The 22335-nt window shown below is 40.8% G+C and overlaps 2 protein-coding genes across 2 annotated transcripts; one reads left to right on the top strand and one right to left on the bottom strand.

The window, feature by feature from the left end:
• Positions 1 to 3962: 3962 nt before the first annotated feature.
• ing2 (inhibitor of growth family, member 2) lies at positions 3963 to 8527 on the top strand. Its single transcript, XM_017427009.3, has 2 exons — positions 3963 to 4257; positions 7036 to 8527. Exons 1-2 carry the CDS (start codon positions 4113 to 4115, stop codon positions 7734 to 7736), a joined length of 846 nt encoding a protein of 281 aa, XP_017282498.1. The 5' UTR covers positions 3963 to 4112; the 3' UTR covers positions 7737 to 8527.
• Positions 8528 to 12220: 3693 nt separating this feature from the next.
• On the bottom strand, positions 12221 to 18171 carry rwdd (RWD domain containing 4). Its single transcript, XM_017426997.3, has 8 exons — positions 17983 to 18171; positions 17447 to 17527; positions 17166 to 17275; positions 15204 to 15354; positions 14748 to 14856; positions 12962 to 13011; positions 12846 to 12848; positions 12221 to 12751 (listed from the first exon to the last, which is right to left on the bottom strand). The coding sequence occupies exons 1-8, from the start codon at positions 18004 to 18006 to the stop codon at positions 12719 to 12721; spliced, it is 561 nt and encodes a 186-aa protein (XP_017282486.1). The 5' UTR covers positions 18007 to 18171; the 3' UTR covers positions 12221 to 12718.
• Positions 18172 to 22335: the final 4164 nt, after the last annotated feature.

Here is a 22335-nt window from a genome sequence, read left to right on the forward strand (position 1 = left end):
TGCATAAACTGTACAGGAAGTATAACATTTGTGGCATGTAAGAAAAGTCTGTTCGCAAAAATTGTGTGATGGACCAGGAGAAGCTACCGCTAATGTGATGGAACACCACTTTTGAACGATATTTCTACTGTGAAATCTGTCTGAGCTACGGAGCTCCAAAGAGGAGCGAGTTTTCTGAATCATTTTGCCTAAATCCAAATGTTTGTGCACAACATAGATGAAATTAGCAATGTACTGAGTGGGACATCTCATAAAAGCATGAGCTTGTGTATAATGGTATTTTCAAGGTTTGACCAAAACAGCTCCAACGTTCTCATTTCTCATCAGAAAATGATGTTAGCCTGAAGCTCTGGCATGAAAGGTAGTGGGTGATATCCATTCCTTCAAGGAATACTAAGTCTTTATTTTATTAGTATTACCTGTAAATGTGTATATACAATGGTTCAGTTGAACTGGGTTTTATGTTGCAGTTTGTATCAGTGGACCAAACAAGACGTTCATGTGACACAAAAAGAGGAAGTAAAATGTTTCTCATGCTCCCATCAGCAGGTGACTGATGGTAACAGTTTATTGTTTGCAAGATTGCTGCAGTTAGACCTGTTCTCACTTCAGCCTCGTGACTGAGCGAAGAGCAAATCCTTGAGAAATGCATTGAACCTGTCCAAACGCCTGCCCTAACCAGTCTGGCTTTGGCTTTTCTTGTCATATATATATTTATAGATATATCTTTACCAAGTTAGAGTAGTAGTCACCAAACTAAAACAGAAATTAAAACAAACCTCACAGAAAAAGATGAAGTTTGAAAGTAAAAAGATAGGTGAGGGGGAGGGGATCAACTTTACGAATGCAGTTTAGGCTTACATTAAAGCTGCAGTCATGAAGTTTTAAAAATATAAACACACAGAGGATCTGAAAAAAGGATCTAAATAACCCAATTTTAGCTATATGATCTCAAGCAATAAAAAAAACAACATTTTGGTATCATGCCATGTAAACAACACCAGCAAATATTTCCTCTCAGATGAATTGCCTGTTGGCTTGGGTTTGTGTAATAAATTTTGGAATCAGTTTCTCTCTCCGAGCCATTAAAACCATACCAGCACTTCAGTTTCCTCCTCGATAAACTGTAAGAAATCCCAGTACATTCAAGCATCCATCCATCCGTTTTCTTTACTCGCTTCTCGGGAGGCTGGGGGCATCTTGGACAGGTCGCAAATTCATCACAGGGACACATAGAGACAAATGACACACTCTCACACTTAGGAACAATTTAGAGTTACCAATGAACCTAACATGCATGTTTTTAGTCTGCGGGAGGAAAGCAGAGTACCCAGAGAAAAACCACAAATGCACAGAGAGAACACAAACTCTACAAGAAAGGCCAGTCTTCTCATGCTCCTTCTTCCTGATGTTAGAGTCGCTTGGGACTGCTACATCTATCAGAAGATCAGGGGTTCAGGGTTTGAACCCTGGAGGAAACCCCTGAGCTACCTCAGTTACATAATGAGCAGGAGACATAGAAATGATGCCATGCTGGCTCTGACGTTGCCCGGATTTACAAGGTCTGCACCAGATGTTAGGGAACCAGGGCATTCTGATGAGAAATGGGCTAGAACATGACATTAATGAATGAGGGCAGAATATATATATATATATATATATATATATATATATATATATATATATATATATATATAATATATATATATATATATATATATATATATATATATACATATACATATATGCAAGTGTGTGTGTATGAATGTCCTCGTTGGCTTCCTGTCTCTATATATGTTGCTAGCTGATTCATCATATTTAGTGCAAATTTGTCACTATAACACACCACTAATCTTACCAATGATATAATTAATTTCCTTATAAACCTTTGAATCAAGTACCAAACAGTGATGTAGCTTCAGTGCTCATCGTTGATCACATGACTTTGGCCAACTGAATCAAGCAAAACAACCCAGTGCTTCTGAAACACTGGGTTGTTTTGCTTGACACCTGCACCAGATCATCCGCTTCAAGCCTCACCCCCATCACTACTCACCTGTGTGTGTTTTTTGCAAACATGTGAATCACGTCCTTACTTTCAGCCTGTGGAAAAAAAACCTCAGTACTTTGTTCTGGTGGTGTGTAGATCAGCTGCCGTCTCTGGACCCGAGCGGTTCAGTAAAATGGCACGTCATCTTTCATTCTGCCGTTCGTCTCCTGTAGTATTTAAAATGAACGTGTAATTGTTGAATATTTTCCGCCATGTTGTAAGTGGAATAGGAGGCTCACCAGCTGTACTGAAGCACCTCGTCGCCATTTTTGTTGGGTCAGTTGTAATGAAATACGAGGCGACGGTTAAACTCCCAAACTTTATTACAGTAACCTTGGAGACGCCTTATAGAACAGGGTGTTGTCTGTATCTTACTCCTTTATGCCTGCTAACACAGTCTCCTCTGCCCTGCACTGTCACAGAAGCGCCCCCTGATGGTACAAAGCAATTACAGCAACAGAACAGAACAGAAATGCATTCACTGTGTAAAACCTACGAACACAACAGATTAAATATGCAGTAAACAAATGTGAAATACAACAGAACTTATAGAAAAGTATGGCAACTAATACAAGTGTCTATATTTGCAACACAGAGTGAGCGATCCAAAGGCACGACCACATGAGCACACTCAGACTGACCTGAGTTGGACCGGGCAGGACCGATGGCTGCTGTTAGTTGCTAATCTTAGCTGTGTTTGAGCAGCAAATGAGAAAAAAAATCAGTAATTTTTATAATAAAAGGGATACATGTTAAATAAATCATACCGAAATTAATGTTTCTAATACAAATTAAATATAAAACAAACAATAATATTTGCCTTATTCTAATGTTGTGTTTGCCTTTTTTGTGTTTTTCGTCAGAGCATCCCCTGCCTCCCCTGACTGCTCAAGCCTGCGCAGGAACAAATTCTGGATTATCAGATTTTTGTCCGTTATGACTTAATGTCCTTATATCAGAGCTAAGGACCAACACAACAAAATCTGCCCCCCCCCCCCCCCCCCCACACACACACACACACACACACACACACTTTAGGAGCTGCATTCTTTGAAAACTACATTTAAGCCACCATCAGTTTCACATTCTATAGCTATATGGATCATATTAATGAGCTAAAAATGGCTTGTCTAAGTAGGCCCACTTTGAAACTGGATTTTTGTCTTAAATCAGCTTCAATACTCAAAATGTCCCAGCGGTTAATGCAAATGCTCTGAATTAAACTTTTACATTGCCATCAATTTCAAATTACAAAAGTATTTTAGCAGAAATCTAATAAAAATCCATCCGGATAGGTGCCCAGGAAGCGCATTGTAAAGGTTTATGAAATACTCACATAATGAGTAGCACTTGAAGTATGTGTAGTGAATGATGCTCAGCTAATACCACAACAAATTTTAGCACAATATGTGTAAAACTGATTAAATTATCACCATTTTTATAGTTGTTATGGTCGCTTGGCTGTGGTGGGTAACTTGGATTGGGATTGTGGATGTGGATGTACATGGACTCCAAAGGTCAGTCAACTGAAGCTGTACTTCCAATTATACCTTTTTGGAAGTTTCATTAAAAATGTGTCCATGGGTTCATGAGACATTTTGTTAACACACACATGGGACACAGGGAAAACATGATGATATTAATGAATCATGTCATGATATGGTGGTAAATACTTTCTAAATCTGCTTTAAAGGGATTATTTTAATAATACAGCATATTATCTACACTGGGACGTTTTATTCAGTGAAGAATTTGGGGCTCGGTGTAATATAGTAAGGTTTTATTTTGCCAAAATCCAATTGGTTTAAAAGTTTCCTTCCCTCCACCAATCCCGGTGCGCTTAACTCCAAGGCCCCGCCTTTCGTGACGACAAAGGAAAAGAAACGGTACAATACCATAAAAGGAAAATACTCCCGCATGCGCAGTAGCGTGAGTTTTGTTTGAAGTGAATTGCTGCTTGGAACTGCCCTACAAGCTGCAAAGTCGCCAATCATTTGATTTCAACAGCATATTTTTTCTGTTTCCTTCATAGTATTTAGTTCATGTATGCATCGTAGGGACGATGTTAGGCCATCATTATCAAAATGTCGACAAGTCGCAACAACTGGTCAACTATGTGGAGGATTATCTGGAATGTGTGGAGTCCCTGCCTTTGGACATACAAAGAAATGTTTCTCTGCTTCGAGAAATTGATGCAAAGTATCAAGGTATTGTGTTTTACTACAACTACGTGTGTGGACTTGTTAAACATTGTCAGCAGTATATAATGCTTTGCTGAAATGGAGCAGCAGGCGCCAACCTTGTGTTCCCATTTTGTTAAAAGCTAGTTATTTCCCTCTCGGATAAATAGTAATGTGACTGTGTGAAAAGTGGGTAAACCACACGACGAACCAGGTACTGAACAACAACTCAGAAATCCGTCAGTTAGCATAACCCGGATGAGCTTTATCCAGTTTGGTGTTAAGCACCGAACTCCATTAAATATTTACAACATTTAGTATTTCTTATACTCAGCTTACATACATGTACAGAATGACATGTTACGACTGTTTATTTTAAATATCCCGTTCGGTAGCAAATTCGGTGCAAGTATTAACTAAAAACAAGGAGTGTGTGTCAAAAACATCTCATGTTTGATAGTAGAAGGGCTCGCTGCTTTCCGCGGAAAGAAGGCGCCTGCATTATTACTACACAGCGACAAAAAGCTTAATTTATGTTTGAATGAAACGTTGCTTGGGTGGTTTTTGAATGCCGAAACCTAAAACGTACTATGCAAGAGTGCATAGCATGGATAAATTATGTATTTTCTGTGAAACCTTGTGTAACGAGAGTGAATATTAAACATCGCCGTTTTCATTAAGTGATCTGGTGCGGGATTGTACACTCGAAGGTGCGGTTTGTCTTTGGTTTGCTCCGATACATTCAACTCCTAACTTTTAGTATTTACGAGTGTAAGTATCGTGGTACTCTCTCAGCATTGCAGACATCTGATAACAAAAGCCCAGACAACAAGAAGTCAAAGATCCTCGTTGTTGGTTCGTGTTGATGCAGGGGGAGCAGCGGAACCAAAGCAGCCTCCATTAGGGAGACAAAAACAAGCCCCGAAGGCAGCGCGAGCTGAAAACATGACATGCACCGAAACCTTTCGATCCACTTCAAGTGGGATTTTACATTGTTGTAGGTTTTAACACTCCGCACTCCGTATGCTCCTGGAGCCGCAGAGGGATAGCCCCTCTCTCCTAAGCAACCCCCTACAACATCTGACTGACGTAATTTCCTGTAGGCGGGGCCTGACTGCGGCTCAGCCCTCCTTCCCCTTCTCCACACACTGCTGGCAGTTTTGGGGTAGCTGCAGCACAGAGACCCCTCACCAGGTCTGTGTGATACTGCTGAGGTTAGACAACTCTGGGATCTCAAATCTGAAAGTCCCTGGTCGTTGCATGATGAGCTATATGTCCATTTCAGCTTGACTTCCCTAGATGATCTGGTCAGTTATGTAGAAATTGACCTAACATTTGGGGCGGTAGTAGCTGAGCCCCAGCACATTTGGACAGATTTCACAAGGTCTTTGTTTAAAACGTTGCTATTAACTATTTGCAGTCAACTCTCTGGTAGCAAAATATTTAATCAACCATAAAACAGACTTAATGAAACTTTCAAAATACAATCACTAGATGTACCTCTAAACCTGATACACCTTTGGAGCCAGTTAATTCAAGATGGCCACCACAGCTTTAGCAAACACAAACATTTCTTTACTTCACTGGATAATATTAAAGATGGACACAGCCACCAGGTCAAGGAGTATTTCAGCCATTTTAAAGTGTGGGTTTGTGCAAAACTTATTCCTTTCTCATTAAAGAAAGATTGGATGATAAGAGCTTAAAGGTGAAATTAACTAAAATATCAAAGTAATGAGGTTTCATGTTTTTCTTTTAGTTAAACACTCCAGTGGTCCATTTCTCCGGGGGGGGGGGCTGAAGAACGACTTTTGGGTCGATTAACACAAATAATGGCAACTTGCTGAATGATAATATAATAATATTTACTGCCTTGTTGGCTTTCCTGTGCTTGTCATGTTGTTATTATTAGTAATTTAAAATTGGTATAATTTTTTGTTTTAAAAAAAAAGTGAGATTCTGGAAACGAGCACCTTTTATGACTTTTTTTTTTGTTAGCTTCAAAACACTTCATTCCACCTTCAAGTCTGAAAGAACTAATGAGCTAAAGGCTAGTCCAAAAGCAGCTAAGCCCTAAGTGGATTGCTGCCGTCTTAAAGCCATCCCAGTCTCCAATCTCCAGCAGTTTATGCGAAGAGTCTTTCATAGACTACCTGCAGTAACATACTCTTTGTGTGAAGTGAACATAAATATCCAGGTGTGCCCCACTCATCACNCGCCAACTCCAAGCTTATACACACACACACACTCGCACACACACACACACACTTTGTTTCTGCTGAAGAAGCTAAAAGTTATAACAAGCAAAACACGCTAAAATGAGCAGAACAGAAGCTTAAATTAAAAGCAGTAGAGCTGTAGCTACAAACTGAAAGCAGCAACTGGCTAAAAGTAACAAAACAGAAGCTAAAGCTAAAAGCAACAAAACATGAGCTAAAATTGGTAGAGTTGTAACTAATAGCTAAAATAAGCAAAATGATGGTGATCTGTGTGTTTCTGTGAGGAGTTTTATTTTTAATTGAAGTTAAACATTTTGAAGTATAGAAGGTACAAATACTAACAGTCATAACCCAATACTTTTAATCGAGCTGAAAGGTTTGATAATAGGTGGTTAAAATAGCTCAAAGTATGCAGAATAAATGTATGGAAGAAACTACAAACAGGAAATCTGTAGTGTAAAATGCAGTGTTCTTCAGTTTTTATTCATTGGCAGCCTTTATTAAACAACACTGACAAAGTTTTAATCAGATATTGTTGTGGTGTCCCAGCACACACACATTAATCAGTGTTTCCTGTGCTTTGCAGAGGTGCTGAAAGAGGTGGATGAAGTGTTTGAAAAGTACAAAGGGGAGCAGGACACGGCTCAAAGAAAGCGCCTGCAGGTCCAGCTGCAGAGAGCCCTCATCATCAGCCAGGAGCTCGGCGACGAGAAGATCCACGTGGTGACCCAGATGACCGAGCTGGTGGAGAACCGTTCCCGCCAAATGGAGTCTCACTCGCTCTGCCTCCAGGAGCCCAGCGAAGCCGAGCGCGTCAGCGTGGAGCGGCGCGCCAGTGTCCAGGAGTCCCCCGTCTCCGAGCGCACGTCCACCCGCCGCCCGCGGCGCCAGCGCAACAGCGAGAGCCGCGACTCCACCCACCCGTCCGCCAACGGCTCCTTGGTGGACGACTCTGTGGACGAGCTGTCCCTCCCCCCGCCGCGGGAGAAGAAGTCCAAGTCGTCGAAGAAGAAGAAGCGCAAGGCCAAGCAGGAGCGAGACGCCTCGCCCGTGGACTTCGCCATCGACCCCAACGAGCCCACCTACTGCCTGTGTGAGCAGGTGTCGTACGGTGAGATGATCGGCTGCGACAACGACCAGTGTCCCATCGAGTGGTTCCACTTCTCCTGCGTGGGGCTCACCTACAAGCCCAAGGGCAAGTGGTACTGTCCCAAATGCAGAGGGGACAATGAAAAGACAATGGACAAGAACCTGGACAAGAACAAAAAAGACCGCAGGTCCAGGTAGTGACTCACCCGGAAGCTGCGTGTGGCGTGACGATCGGCCCGTCAGCGGCAGTGGGGAATTAAAAAGCACAACTGAAGATCTTTTTTGTTTTGTTTTTAAAACATTTTTTGTAAATCAGCAGCACTTAAAAATTATCCAGGACAAGTTTTGATGGAATTTGTCCAAATGTTTCCCCCTGGCTGCTGCTGCCGTCTGTAGGGAGCTGCTGGCCTCCAGTCTTTGCTATTCGAGAGATTTTTTATTTTAATTTTTATTATCCAACAAAAGCTCCTTTTTTTAATTTACCACATCTTCTCGCTGTGGACTAAATCCCACTAACATGTTTCAGCTAATGTTAATTATTACCTCCCCCAAGGAGGGTATGTTTCCAGTAGTGTAGAGGAGTTAAAAACTAAGGAACAGGTTTTAATGAAATTTTCAGGAAATGCTGGGCTCATCATCCAGATCCTACAGTTTTTTTTATTTTATTTGTTTGTTTTTTTTTAAATGCCCCTATGGCCTTGGCAGAGTTTTGAGCTTTCCGAGTGCTTCATGTTTTTTTTGTTGATGTTGGCCAAACTTTCTCTTCCTTTTTTTGAACTTTCTTTGAATGAATTGATGTTTGATTCTGTTCATGCAGTAAAGGCTTGTAGAAAGTAGCCTACACATGCAATCTGTTTAGAAAAAGACTGGTATTTAATTTAGGAGGGGACTGATCAGACATTGACATAATGTCACAATTATTTCACCTGCCACAGTTATGTATTTTTTTATTTTATGTATATATATATATATATCTATATATATATCTATATATATATCTATATATTCATTAAATCAATCAGTGGTCACTCAGTTCTCCTTTGCTGTGGAATATGTTCAGCTGCTCACGTGGAACATGAAGGTGACATGAAGCTTTGCAAAGCTGTTGACATCTGATTCTTCACACCTAAATGGATTAATAGTGCGTGTTCATGCGTGTCTGTTAGCAAACTGCCTCATGATCCAGTGGATAGAATATACTGACACTTTCAGAACGTAACCACTGGATGTACATCTACAGCTGATTAACTTTTGGAGTCAGGCCAATCCAAGATGGCTGCCACAGCCAGCACATTTTAGCAAACACAATAGCTGTAACGTTGTTAACTTTACAGATATTGAGCTGATATTTTGTGTGGTTGTAGCTGAGACTGAGCGCCAACAGATTGCGCAAGATCTTTGTTTAAAGTTTTTAGCCATCAACCGTTTGGAGTCAACTCGGTGTTTAGCCAAAAAAAAAAAAAGATGAGTTTTAATGAAGCTTTCAGGAAGTTATCACTGGCTGTGCGTCTACAACTGATTAACTGTTGGAGTCAGCCCAATTTGAGATGGTCACCACACCTAACTGATTTTGGAAAACACAAACATTTGCTGTTGATTGTTACCTTTTTACAGATATTGAGCTAAAAATTGCTGTGGAAGTCGCTGAGCGTCATCCTGGTACATAATACAGTTCGCTCAATGAATCTGTGCCAATCATAGCACTTAATTTCCTTTTAACCACAGAAATTCAGGAATTAAACAGCCCTCATACCCATGTTATTTAAAAAAAAATAGATTTCTGTGCTTTAATGTCCAAAACTAAAGACTTTTTCTCCCCTGGGTGGAGTTTACATGTTCTCCCTGTGCTCACATGGGTTTACTCCAGGTTTCCTCTGGTTTCCTCCCACAGACCAGAAACACATGTTAGGTTTATTGGTAACTCTTAATTGTCCCTAGGTGTGTGTGAGAGTGTGATTGGTTGTCTCGTTTGTCTCTCTGTGTCCCTGTGATGGACTGGAGATGTGTCCAGGGTGTCCCCCTCCTCTCACACAGTGACTGCTGGAGACAGACGCCAGCTCTGTGAGCCTGTGTGGGAAGAGGGTGAAGAAGATGGATGGACAGACGGTTCAAGTATGCAGCGTGCTCTTAAATCTTACATTTTATTACATTGTCTTTCTAGGAAAATTAGCATTTTACAGCATTATTGGCTAATGGCATGAGTTTATTTTGTAGAGTATTTATAAAATGACAAGTGATTATATGAATGAGTTTAATAAATACAGTAACTGAAAGTCAGGTGAAATACTGTAGAAATGACAGTATTACAGGGCCAAAAAGGATTTAGATAGAAAGATAGAATTTTATTAATCCGTCGAGAAAACTCCTTCAAGGAAATTAAACATGTAGTTTGTTGCTGTGAAATAAAAAAAATCTTATTGTAGTTTATTTACAGTAAGAAAGAATAGTTTACAGTAAAAATAACTAGAGACACTGCATTTTCTTCGGAAATGCGGTGTGAAAGCCGAGTGCTGAATTTAGAGTTGTTAAAGCTAAAAGCTGACAAAAGGCCAGCTAAAAGCTATAGGTAGCAGAATAGAGCAAAAGATGAAAGTAGCATAAAAGGACAAAGTGTGCTGACGCAGATTTCAAAGAGAACAAAGCTCTAGAAGGAAGAGATCTGAAAGTATTTCTGTGAGGAAAACATTTCTAAACAAAGTGAAACATTTTGTACGGTACAAAAGTTGCCACAAATTATCACCCATCTCCTGAATGAGCTGAATGTTTCTGTAGAGCTATGGCTAAAATGGCTCAAAGTATGCAGGAGTTGGAAGGCTGCCAAAATGTTTTTTAAAAAAAAAAATGTAAACAGGAAACCATTATTTACAGTAAAACAGTATTTTAGTTCCAGTCAGGTATCATACAAGTTACAGAAACTGGCTGGCCACCCTGCTGCCCGTGTTTTACCCTTAATCTTCCAGTCAGCCTGTTAGTTCTCCAAACACACGCAGGCTGGGATAATTATTCTCCAGTGACCCTGGTGTGAGTGCATCTGTGATGGACTGATGTTCGGGATGAGCCCACATCTCGCCCACTGAGTGCTGCAGACAAGTACCAGCTCCCCGCGGGTATCAAAGCTCAGTGCTCCATTATTCGAACAAAACCATCATCACCTTTGGCAACAGGTGACAACAATCTGCCGAGTCAAATAACTGTCCCGAATGGCTTCAGTCTGAATCCAACATGGCCGAGGTGGGTTTTGGCTAAAATTAATAAGAATCACAAAACTGAAAGAACAAAAATAACAGGAACTGAATTTGAAGCGTTCACATATCAGTTCAGCCTGATCTGACGAGTCCAACCTGCAGAGCTGGATCTGCAGCTCCAGCTCTGCAGGTTTACCTTTGATCAGATGTAACAAGACTCCCAGAAAAGACTCGCCGGATGTGCGTTCACGGCCGATTAACGTTTGGAGTCTGTCTAAATCAAGATGGCCCGCCGCAGAAATGGCTGTAACTCAGTCAGCGTTACAGATATGGCCTCCGGTTGATTTCTGCAGCCTAACCCCAAACGTGCCTCCTTTCCTACCCTCTGACCTCCACTCGTCTGTCTGAAAGGTCGCTCTGCTCTGACTGATTCTTTGTTACGCTTTGATTTTCGCCCACACCGAGTGTCTGATCTGCAGATACTTTTAGATTTAAAGAAAGAATTATTTCTGCTGAGGAGAGATCTGAAATGGTTCGGGAAACTGCTGTAGGAACTGTATGTTTTCACTCATCTAATAGGAAATGGTTTGAACAATTTTTATGCTCAGGATTACAGAGGACCGTCCAGTGATCACAGTAACAGAACCATGAACTGGGTATTCTAATCGAACAACAATATCTGTGATTAAATGTTTGTTCTGCATTTTTCATTCTGCAGTATATGATATTAATGTATAAGCCCCCTCTGCGCAGACACTCATCACCTTCTGACCTTATCAGAACCTGGCTGGCCGACGGTAATTCAACATCTCATCACTTCTGATAAAACCAAAAGAAGAGCGACCTCGGTGGTCGCTCTCCCCTCCCCCCCCCCTCTCCCCTCGTCCTGGTCCCTGCTCCCTTCATGTTTTACCTCAGCGTTTAAAGTGTCGCCTTTGACTTAGTTTTTTTTTGTAAAAGCCCAGCAATAGAGCAGCTAGAACGTAAACAAGAACTATTTGTAACTTCTTTAAAAAAAAGTCCTGTTTAAGTCCTTGCTCATAGTTTCGCTTAAAGTCCGTTCTCCATCAGCTGAAAGCTCCAGCCCCCTCAGAAGCCGTGGCCTTAACCCTCCCAGGTGACCTTTTCAGACAAACTGTTGACCTCTGGGGTTCACGCCGGTCAGGACCAGTCGATCTGCCCGGCCTGGCCCAGTCCAGCTGGACCACAGTCAGGCTCCTCTTGTCTTCTGGTGATGAAACGGCAACGTTTGGGGCTGGTTACGACTCACTTCTCATCCGATCACTCTTCTAATCACCATTTGACTCGTCAGTTGAAATCATGTACGTAAGCACACAGTTTTTTGTTTTATTAAAAAGGTTTAAGTTCTTAAAATTAGGTGAACAAAACATGGTATGTACAATTGGTTTTTAAGTAATTTAACAAACCCAAAGCTAAAATTCTGAAACTTAAAGCGACCACGTCCATCCTTACAGGTGAATAACAACACCGCACAAGCAGCTGACAGAATTAGTTTATTATTTATATATAAACATTTTTAAATTTACACTTTAAAGGGAAAAGGTAACATCAAAATAAGAAAATGATGAAAAATAACTGTTTTTTGTTTTGTGGTATTACAAAAAGTCTTTGCTTTGACAAAGTCACGTGGTACCTTAAAGTAACAGCAGAAGATTTTATTTAGAGCTGTGACCCAACAACAACAACAATAATAATAATAATACCATGGCAGTGGCAGCAGGTAAGTCAGTCTGATGGAAGCTCCACCCTGGAGGAGGGCAGAGCTGTGGATTCGGGCCGAACCGGTTCACCTGGCTGCAGTGCACAAACTGTAAAACCCCTCAGCCGCTGCTCCTGATCACCAGCTGAGGTTGTGTGTGTTTGTAGCCACCGCTGCCCAGCCTGCTCCAGGTTGGTTTTAAGGTGGAAGGCATCTGCGATGAGCTCGGGGTTCACTGAAGTCGTTTAGCATGAAGCAGGCCACCAGCCTCTGGCCTAGTCATCATCCTTTCCTCCTGTTTTACTCAGCTGAAGTCAAGACATAAAAGGAAACAGTAAGACAGGCAGTGGGTTCAAACTTCATGATGCTGAAGAAAAAACAAGGAATAACTCTTGTACTTACATGCTGGAGGTGGATCATGATGCAATTACCAAGGGGAAAGAAAAGAACAAAGTCAATTAATTAAAAAGAGAGAATCCAGTGCACCATCTTGTGGAGAAACGCAGTACTGCACCTACCTTGATTACATCAACCCAGTTCCACCCTCTGGGCAGCTCCCCCTTGTTATCTGAAAGCATAAACCACTTTGTTAGGCACTGAACACCCAAACAAGCCGCATGTCTTTTATTGTCATTAATAAAATGACAATAATGAACTTAAAAAACAAAGGTAAAGAAGGGTAATGTGTTCTTACAACCATGTCTGTGAGCAAAACAGCTCATGAACCACTGGACAGATTTTAATGAAACTCTCAAAAAGCACATCAACAACTGATTAACCTCTGGAGTCACTCCAATTCAAGATGGCCTCCAGTGCTAATCAAACTCAGCAAACATAATAATAGCTATAATGCAGTCAGTCTTTCAGATACTGAGCTAAAATTTGATGTGATAGTACAATGCCTTGCAAAAGTAGTCACCCCCTTGGATTTTATCTGCTTTTATTGCCGTCATAAATCAGTCATGATCACTATAAACTGGCCTTCTTTACAAAAATATATAAAAAAAGCATTCAGTGTCAAAGTGAGCTTTATGGGAGAGAGGCAAATAGGAAGCTATTGTTGAAGAAAACTCAGATTAAATCTCCACTAGAGTTCAACGGTGCTTTCAAGTCTTCTCTGACAGTGAAGACTCTTCTACATAAAACACTGCAGACAAAACTTAATGTGTGTCACTTACAGTTCAGGATTCTTTTCAATACAACATAGTTTTTCTACCATCACACTCACTCTGAGACTTAATTTCTGTCTGCCTGTTACAGTAAGAGTGCTGTCAGGGAAAGACAGACACAACTGTGCAGTTACCATGATGACCTTAATGAATCACTGGCAGCAGCTTTTTATTTCTTTGTATCTTGAGTTTCTTTACCCTTCTTATACAGTTCGTACATCAAAATGTTGGCTTTTGTCAGCTTAGATAATCCCAAAAGGAAGTCCTAATTTATTATTGGGCTTTATGGAAGAAAGTTGATGGATTTTCAACTAAAAATTTGACCCAAACCTTTCTAGAATAGGTCACAGCTTGATTTAAAATAAAAATAAAAGTCTATCATCAATCTGCTATGGCACAGTATTTACTTTCGCCACACAAAGGACATGTTTGACCTAAGGCTCCATCATACTCCATAAGAAGTCGGTTCGCGGTCACGTGGCTGCAAGCCGTTTGTATCCTCACACACCTTTCACCCACCAGACACTCAGATCAGATCTCCCAGGAAGCTCCTCCCTCCTCCTACAGCGTTAAAACAGGTTTCTTCCTGCCGGCTTCTCAGCTCTCCTGTCATTGTACAGATTTTTGCTTCCCTTACTGCGATCAGACGTGTTCATTAATCAGACTGAGACAGTAGTCACTGTTTGGCTGTTGTAAATATGACGGTGAACAATAATGAATGAATGATGGGAACGTGTCCCTACGCTGCCCGGCCGAGGAGCACTTCCTCCCGGCCACCACAGCCATGAAGAGCCTCCTGTGTCTCTGAGGTCTTTTTAAGTTCACAGGTTTCTAAGTTTTGCTGGAACAGTCGTAAAGATGGCTGTATTTTCTAACATCCAGCTGCTTCTCAGCAAATTAATTCCATTAAAGCTCAAAAACACGCCCACAACTAATTCTGACCAATCACACAACACTTGGCACAAACCCCTGGGAGAAAAAGTTCGGCCCTGGCCTTGTGTCACAAAGCGGTGAACCAAGCTGCTATGCAAACAAAAATTACACAATTTTTGTCACGCGACCACGTGACTGAGAGCCGACTTCGTGACTTCTCATGGAGGATGGAAAGGCCTTTAGGAGTGAGGTTGTACTCTACCCGTTCTGTTAATCATCCTCCTCTTCTGTGCTTTTGTCAGCTGCTCCTTCTTCTCCCTCTTCTTCGCTGCTGAGGACGGAGCAGCCGCCTCACTGCTTGATGTCAGCGTCTGCAACATGGAGAAACATTCAAGTTATTTTCCTCCAATCTCAGGACTCTGACCGGTGATTCTATGAGGATTCCAACAGAAAATATAGAAAGTTGTCTCATTTACAATACCCCCACTAAAGATATGACAAAAAATAAATCTGTACATCCCAAAAGACTGTTTTAAAGTTGGGAAGATGTTGAATGTTTCATAGTTTAAAACTCAACAGGCTACCTTAAACACAAAAGGAAATACAAATAAAAGGGTTAAATCACTGCAGGTTAGTCGCTTATTTCCTCAAGACACAACAGCCGACTACGTAGAAAACTGAAGAACCAGTGGAGGGAAGAAGTGTGAACGTCACTGACCACAGCGGTCATTACAGGCCTGTGGTTCTCCATGAGGGCCTCCTGGTTCTCCTTCGCCCACTCAAACAGAGTGTACATCATTGCCGTGCCCAGGTTAGCCTCCACCTGCTCCTCCAGCTTCGACAGGATCAGCTGCTTCGTCTCTGCAGAGCTGTCATCAGACCATAACAGCAGAAAGAAAATAATAATAATAATAATAACATGAGCAATCCCAGCAGAACCAGCAGATTAAAGACTGTGCTAACTTTGGTTGTAAAAATTGACACAACAAAAATAAAAAGGTAAAAGTAATTCTGATTTAGGGCTGTGTGTTCGTGTCTCTGCACCTTTACTGACCAACAGCTTGATAAATAAGGCTAGAACCTTTTCTGCGGTCAACGTCACTGATTAGAATTTACTCGTCAATATTTTTACTTGGCAGAATTTTTATGACTTCATCTTTTCATTTGTTAAATGTTGCAACTGAACCAGCATCTTTTTCTCCGTGCCGTTAGGATGCACTGAGTAAGTCAGCTGAGTTCCTGTCGGCTCAGACCGATCTACAGAAACTATCATGGCGAAAAAAACAAAGTCCGCAATTTCAACAGTGTTGAACAAGTTAGGTACTAAACGTTTTGTGAATAATGACTCTCTGTCCAACTTCAGCAGCATCTTTACAAGGTTTTTTGCTTCTGTTTTGGGGTTGATTCACACATTTTACACTAAAACACGTTCATCTCAGGAACACAGGACCCATCTCCTCCCTGAGTGGTCTGATGGCAGGATGTTCCCATGGTGTTTATACTTGTGTATAATTGTTAGAACAGATGAACGTGGAACCAGAGCTGTGGAGGTCCACGGTTCTCTTCCTGATATTTTGGCTGATTTCTTTGATTTTCCCAACATGTCACGCAAATAAACAGATCTTTGGGGTTTAACTTAAAATCCATCCACAGGTCTGCCTGCAATTACCTCAAATGTCATCAATTAACCAATCAAAAACTTCCAAAGCCACAACATCATCATCATCTGGCCTTTAACAAATTGTTTAAAAAGCAGAGTAATCTTGGTGTGACTTGTGACTTTAAGGACAGTAATAAAAAATTCTCTCTCTCTCGTTATTTGAGAAATTCAAAATAGAAATAATTTTGTGTATCCTAACTGACCGAAAACATGAAAGGTTTAGTCTGATTTAATATCATACAGTGAGGACAAAATGGTTGTCCTTTTATAGTGTATGTAAATGTCTGGTTTCAACATTAAATCATACATAGAATTAATAAATATGATTCATAGTTATGATATGAAAAGTGTAGTTTAGGTCAACACTTGGTCCTGTTACAGTCTCCGTTATTCTATTTGAAATAGTTGAGTTGTGTTTGTTTCTCTCCTCTTTCTAAAGGCAAAGTGACTGAACTGGAAAAAAAGAAGGATTTCTCTCCACAGTTTGCAGCACATCTTACCAACAATATCTCAATCTCTATGACATGAAATCCCACAATATTCGGACTCTTTCTATTTAAATACATGTATAATAAGAGCTTCATTTCATTTATTTTGTTGTGTTGGAGTTGGCATTTTAAACCTATATTTTATACTTTAAATTGCAAGTCTTTAGTGACGTCTTGTTGTGTGGTTTGCCATAAACGCCAAAGTTACCTGTTAAAAGTGAAATCAACTCAAACAAAATTGCTGATTTAGATTTTATTTTTAATGAAAATTAGTGGCAAAACTTCTGCCCTTTTTATTATGCAACTTTCTCTGAATGTGTGAAGAAACAGTCAAAACACTGGAACACGCTCTGCTCCTTGCTCTTCACCATTTCCAATGCCATTTAGAAATTGCTCCTTGTTGTCTGCACAATGAAGCTTCAAAGTCAGCTCATGAACTTCTAACGTTTTAGTGTCTTACCCTCCATCTGTATCTCTGCCGTGACATTCATGCACTGAACTAGAAACTCCACACACCCCTGCTTTAACTTACATCCTGTTGTTAAAGAAAGCATCCAGGGAGATCTGTGGAGCTGACTCAGGATACATCTCGGGCCATACGATGTCCAGGATGAATGCTTTGGTGTCCTCAAGCTCTCCGATCTGTTCAATGTCACACACACACACACAGGGAGAGGGATTAAAGTTTTTACAATAAAGTTGTGAAAGGCCAGGAGGGGAAAAGGCAGAGTGAGTTCACAACCCCAATACAGTCCTTATCATGTTGCCCCAATGAACTGCAAGAGTCTGAACAATGCTGGGAATGATACCCACCCTAAACTGGAAGGAAACTGGACTGATTTCCTTAAAACACTCATCCCCCTCGTAGATGGAGCGAAGAGCTTCCAGCTCCATCTGGAATCAAAGCAGGACTGTGTCAGGAGGTCATTTTGTCAAAGAAATATCACTTCGAATTAAGCACAGTTAGTAAAGTGTGAACACCACTCCCTACTACAAACAGCAACCCAATGAAGCTGATTAATAACTGCGATACACACTGAATGGAGTCGTAGTTATTTGGCGCAGAGTTATGACGTCACAGTCGCCGAACTCTGCAAGTTAAAATATGGCAAAGTCGCCAAAAATGAAAATGCGTCTGGCATGACATTACTCTCACCGATGAAGAGGCTTTAAACATATTGTTGTGACCGCTGTTTTAGTGAAACAATGTTCTTACACAGTGAATTAAAGCTGACACGTTCATTTGGTTGCTGTCTGACGTTCTCCCACCATCCACACGCACGTTAGCACTGCCGTTAGCAGTTAGCCGCTAACTGAAGCTAACCTACAGCTGCATCATTCCTTCATACCTCCTGATCCTCGTTAGCCGTCATGTTCTGCCTTCGGCTGCTTTGTCATATGTTCTAGATACAGAGAGTCCAACCAACGCAGATACACTTAGAGACTCATTTCTGTCGTTACAACGTAACTAATAATGTCACAACTTCCCAGAAACCGGGGTACTGCGACCAGACAGAAGGCGCATGCGCAGTTAAGCCAACCTTGCTTGAACTTTAAAGTAGATTCCATTTTAAAATGTTATTTTCATAACAAAACATTATAAATGAGTGGGGAGTTAAAATTTACAAATGCACATTTTAAAGCAAACGAAATTTTATAAAATAATATAGTTTTATGCAAATACGAAAGCTTGTCATTTCAAAATAATATTAATAGATGTAGTCTGTACAGTCTCTCTTTCTCCTTTTAAATGAACTTTTATTTTTTTTTTAAATCATTGCATCCCTCTACAAAAGTCGCAGCTGTATCTTTAGGAACAAAAGCTTTTGAAACAAGTGCAAGAAGACTTATTCAGACTGCTTCTACTTTAATGATCTTTATGAACTAGGCAGCAATACATAATACAGACTGGTACTTACCTGTACATACCTGGTATGTACCTGGTACATAAAGGGTACCTACCTGGTACTTATCTGAGTTGGTACATTGTATCAGTTCCTAATCAGAGCTTGCTTTTAATTTTTCATTTTATGAAGTGTTCTTTCTTTAAGCGTCTGTAATTTAAAATTTTTGTCTTTCTGTATGCTTATATTGCTCTTTTGCACTTTTTCACACTGTTTTTAGTTTTTTATGTAAAGCACTTTTAGTTGCCTTGCTGCTGTAATGTGTTATACAAATAAAGCTGCCTTGCCTTCCATTACATATAGGCTACTTACCAGATACTTACAGGGTACATCTCTGAAATTTACAGGGTACGTACCTGGCACTTACTGAGTATGTACTGATCTGAGTTGGGTAAAACCAGTCTCAGTTACTACCACATCTAACTTTAGTTTATTATTTGTAAATTTCAGAGTTATAGCCATTTTTGTGTTGGCTAAGAGTAGTTAGCTGTGGCAGTGATTGTAAATTGAGTTGACTCAAAAAGTTAATGAGATGTAGATGTTCATCCAATTAATACTTTCTGAGACCTAAACTAAAATCTGTGTGGTGATTCATGAGATATTTTGCTAACAGACAAACATGGTTGATGCCAACAGTTAATTCCTAAGCTCTAATAAAAAATCTCGTGCAACGTGTAGCACTCAGAGTATGTGTTGGGGATGATGTTGAGCTACTACCACACCAAAATTTAGCTCAATATCTGTGAATTTGCCTTCGTTATACTTATTTTTGTGTTTTGTGGCTGAGGCAGCCATCTTGAATTTGGTTAACTTCAAACATTAATTAGTTGTAGACGTACATTCGATCACAACTTTCTGAAAGCTTTTTAAAAATGCGTTCCTCTTTGTGACCTATTTTGGTAATAGACAGACTGAGTTGACTCCAAATAATTTTAGGTAGTGGGAAAATTTTAAATAAAGATCTTGTGCAATTTGTTAGCACTCATTATGTGTAAGGGATCAGTCTCAGCCACTACCACACCAAACTTGAGGTCATATCTATAAAACTGACTGATTTATAGCTTCAGTTAGCCTTGGAAGCCATCTTTAATTGGACTGAGTGGTTCATGAAATATTTTAATAGCACACAAACACACACACAGAGACTCACAGACATGGGTAAAAACACAATCATCCACCTTTGGAGATGGGTGATAATTATGTTGCAGGAATAAAATGATAAGTTTTTCTTATTTGGGGTTGTATAAAATGTTGTATTTTGGTTGTTCCTGTTATAATCCAGACACTTTAACTGCCAGAAACCAACATTTGAAATTATTGTCTGCAGTATTTTTATAATGTCACTCTATAATTTCTTGAATGTACAGTAAGTGAACCTTTACAAAAAGATCTCCAAAGCACTTACCTCACTGCTGCATACAGCACCAACCAACCCCCTTTGACAATGACGGCTGGTGCAATTTTCATATAAAGTTAGTCTGCTTAATTTGCACCGCAGTGTAAAATCTAATTAGCTTTGAAGTGCTAAACCACAGGCATATTACAAACGAGAGTGTAATGTTAAATGCCAGCAGCACTGTTCAGTGAGGGGGAAGCAGCGATCGTTTCCACTGTGCTGCTGGATACGACACATGGTGTTTGAGTTGTGATTATGTTGATCCTCTCAGTTGTTCCCCTCAGGAGAAGAAGCCAGTCATGGAGGAGGAGGATCAAGAGCGACAAAGACACAGTAGAGGTTGTTGATAAGGTTCAGCTTTCTCTGTGAAGTCACTTATCTCGCTCCTCTGTCAAGCTGCAGAGATTTACATAGTCAAATAAGCCTGGTCGGCTGATGTGATCTTCTCTTTTAAATTATGATTAGCCAGGGAACAAGCCTGGTGTTTCTTCTTTTCTTTGTCAGCTAATTCAATTTTGGTCGTACTCTGGGTACGTCTCAGTGTTTACCCCCAAGTTCAATGTTACTTCTGACAACTTAAACTTTGTTTTAAAGGACTTCTGGTGATAAGAAATAGCATTTGATTTCACAAACATCGAGCATTTGACCCTATAAAATGAGAACAGGATTGTGAGTCATTTATTTCTTAATTAAAGGCCAATCATTCCTTGAAGGAATGCACATTGCCTGGCGCCTTCAAGGCCAGAGTTTTAGACTAAGATGATCTTATGTTGAGAAATGACAGTCTTTACTGTTTGGGTCAAACCTCGAAAATAATGTTACATGTGATCTCATGGAATATTATATAATATATACTACCACACCAAATCTTTGCTCAGTAGCTGTAAAGCTGCCTGTATCACAGTGTAAGCCTGATCGTGTTTCTTTGAGCTAAACCTGAAAGTGGCGCCCGATGCAGCAATAATTACCTAAATGCTTGAGCCTGTTCAGCTGCCTTTATATACAGGCTTACCTGGTGCCAGATTAACTGTTGTCACAGCATTCTTGTTCTGTTCCAGTGCCTGTTTCCTGACTAGTGAAGGGACTTATGGCTCTTTTCTGGGGACCAGCTCATTTGGCTCAGCTCACCCGAACGGATCTTCATTAAGAGCCGGTTCTCAAAGAGCTGGCTGTTCAAAGCCGTTGGACCTGTCAGTGCTAGATCCTACCAACCAACAAACGCAGATGAGCAAAAGCCATCATCACCCACCTTCACCTTTCAAGGGCATCAAATTGCAAGTTAGCTATTTCAGTCCAAATGGGTCTCTTCCCATTCCAGTTGAACCCACTTCTGTTTAATTCAGTTTTATTCCATTTAATCATTTACCTCAAATGTCTTAAAAGCAAGAAATAAGGCATAAATATGGGACTATTTTTAGTTAGGCATCAATCAACAAGTAGTACTGTATAGCAGGACTATTAATACTACAGACTTCATTTGCAAAGGGGCCATTTCCTTTTAAATCTGATGGTTTGAGGGCCACAGGCAAAAACCTTTTAATCAACCACAACTTCGTCAAGAACAGTGGGTGCTCTCGCACAGTTTTGGGCTCAGAAAAGCTGCTTCTGATTGGTTAATGACCAAGCTCCTCTCAGGGATACTGTCACAGATTTAGTGAAAAGATGTGCGCAGCTCCTGTACTTCATCTCCTGTCAGGATTCGTAAATATTCTAAAATGAGCAGCTCGGCGTCAGACAGACACGGGAGACCAAGATAATAGGAAGTGAGTTTATTTTACAGTGAATCGGGAGCAGGAATAATTACAGGAACCAGGAACCTGGAAGCAGAGGACGTGGTAAATATTATATCCACAGGTGGGAGGCCTTACTGTGCGAAGGATGATCCACGGCACGGAGGGGAGTCCAAAGGTAGGTATTTTCCAGTAACAGGTTGGCAGATTCTCCAGGAGGCAGTAGGTAAGTATCCCTCATGAGGCAGGCAGACAGGCACAGGCAAACAGATAGGTAACTTATCTCCGAGGCAGGTGTCCACAGCAGACCAGACTGGGTCCACGCAGGTTAAGTAGTCCTAGGTAGGTAGAAACACGAAAAAATACAAAAAGCTCAGAAAGGGTTCACTAGAAAAGCTCGTAATTCACAAGAGGCTTAGCACATTACCACAGAGGCAAAACCATGCTCCAGCGCTGGTCTGGTTCTCACCATGGCCTTAAGTACCAGCTGCCTTCTGATGAGCCTGATCTGCCACAGATGTAGAGGGAGTGACGAGGAGCTGCCAATCAGCCGTCAAGACGGCCCACCAGGAAGTACCAAAAATACTAAACCTCCAGAATCACCACAGTACCCCCTCCTCAATGATCGCCTCCAGGCGACCCTGGACGCTTCTCCGGATGTTCCCTGAAAAA

The sequence above is a fragment of the Kryptolebias marmoratus genome, linkage group LG7 (assembly GCF_001649575.2).
Source record: "Kryptolebias marmoratus isolate JLee-2015 linkage group LG7, ASM164957v2, whole genome shotgun sequence".
In the NCBI taxonomy this organism is placed as follows: domain Eukaryota; kingdom Metazoa; phylum Chordata; class Actinopteri; order Cyprinodontiformes; family Rivulidae; genus Kryptolebias; species Kryptolebias marmoratus.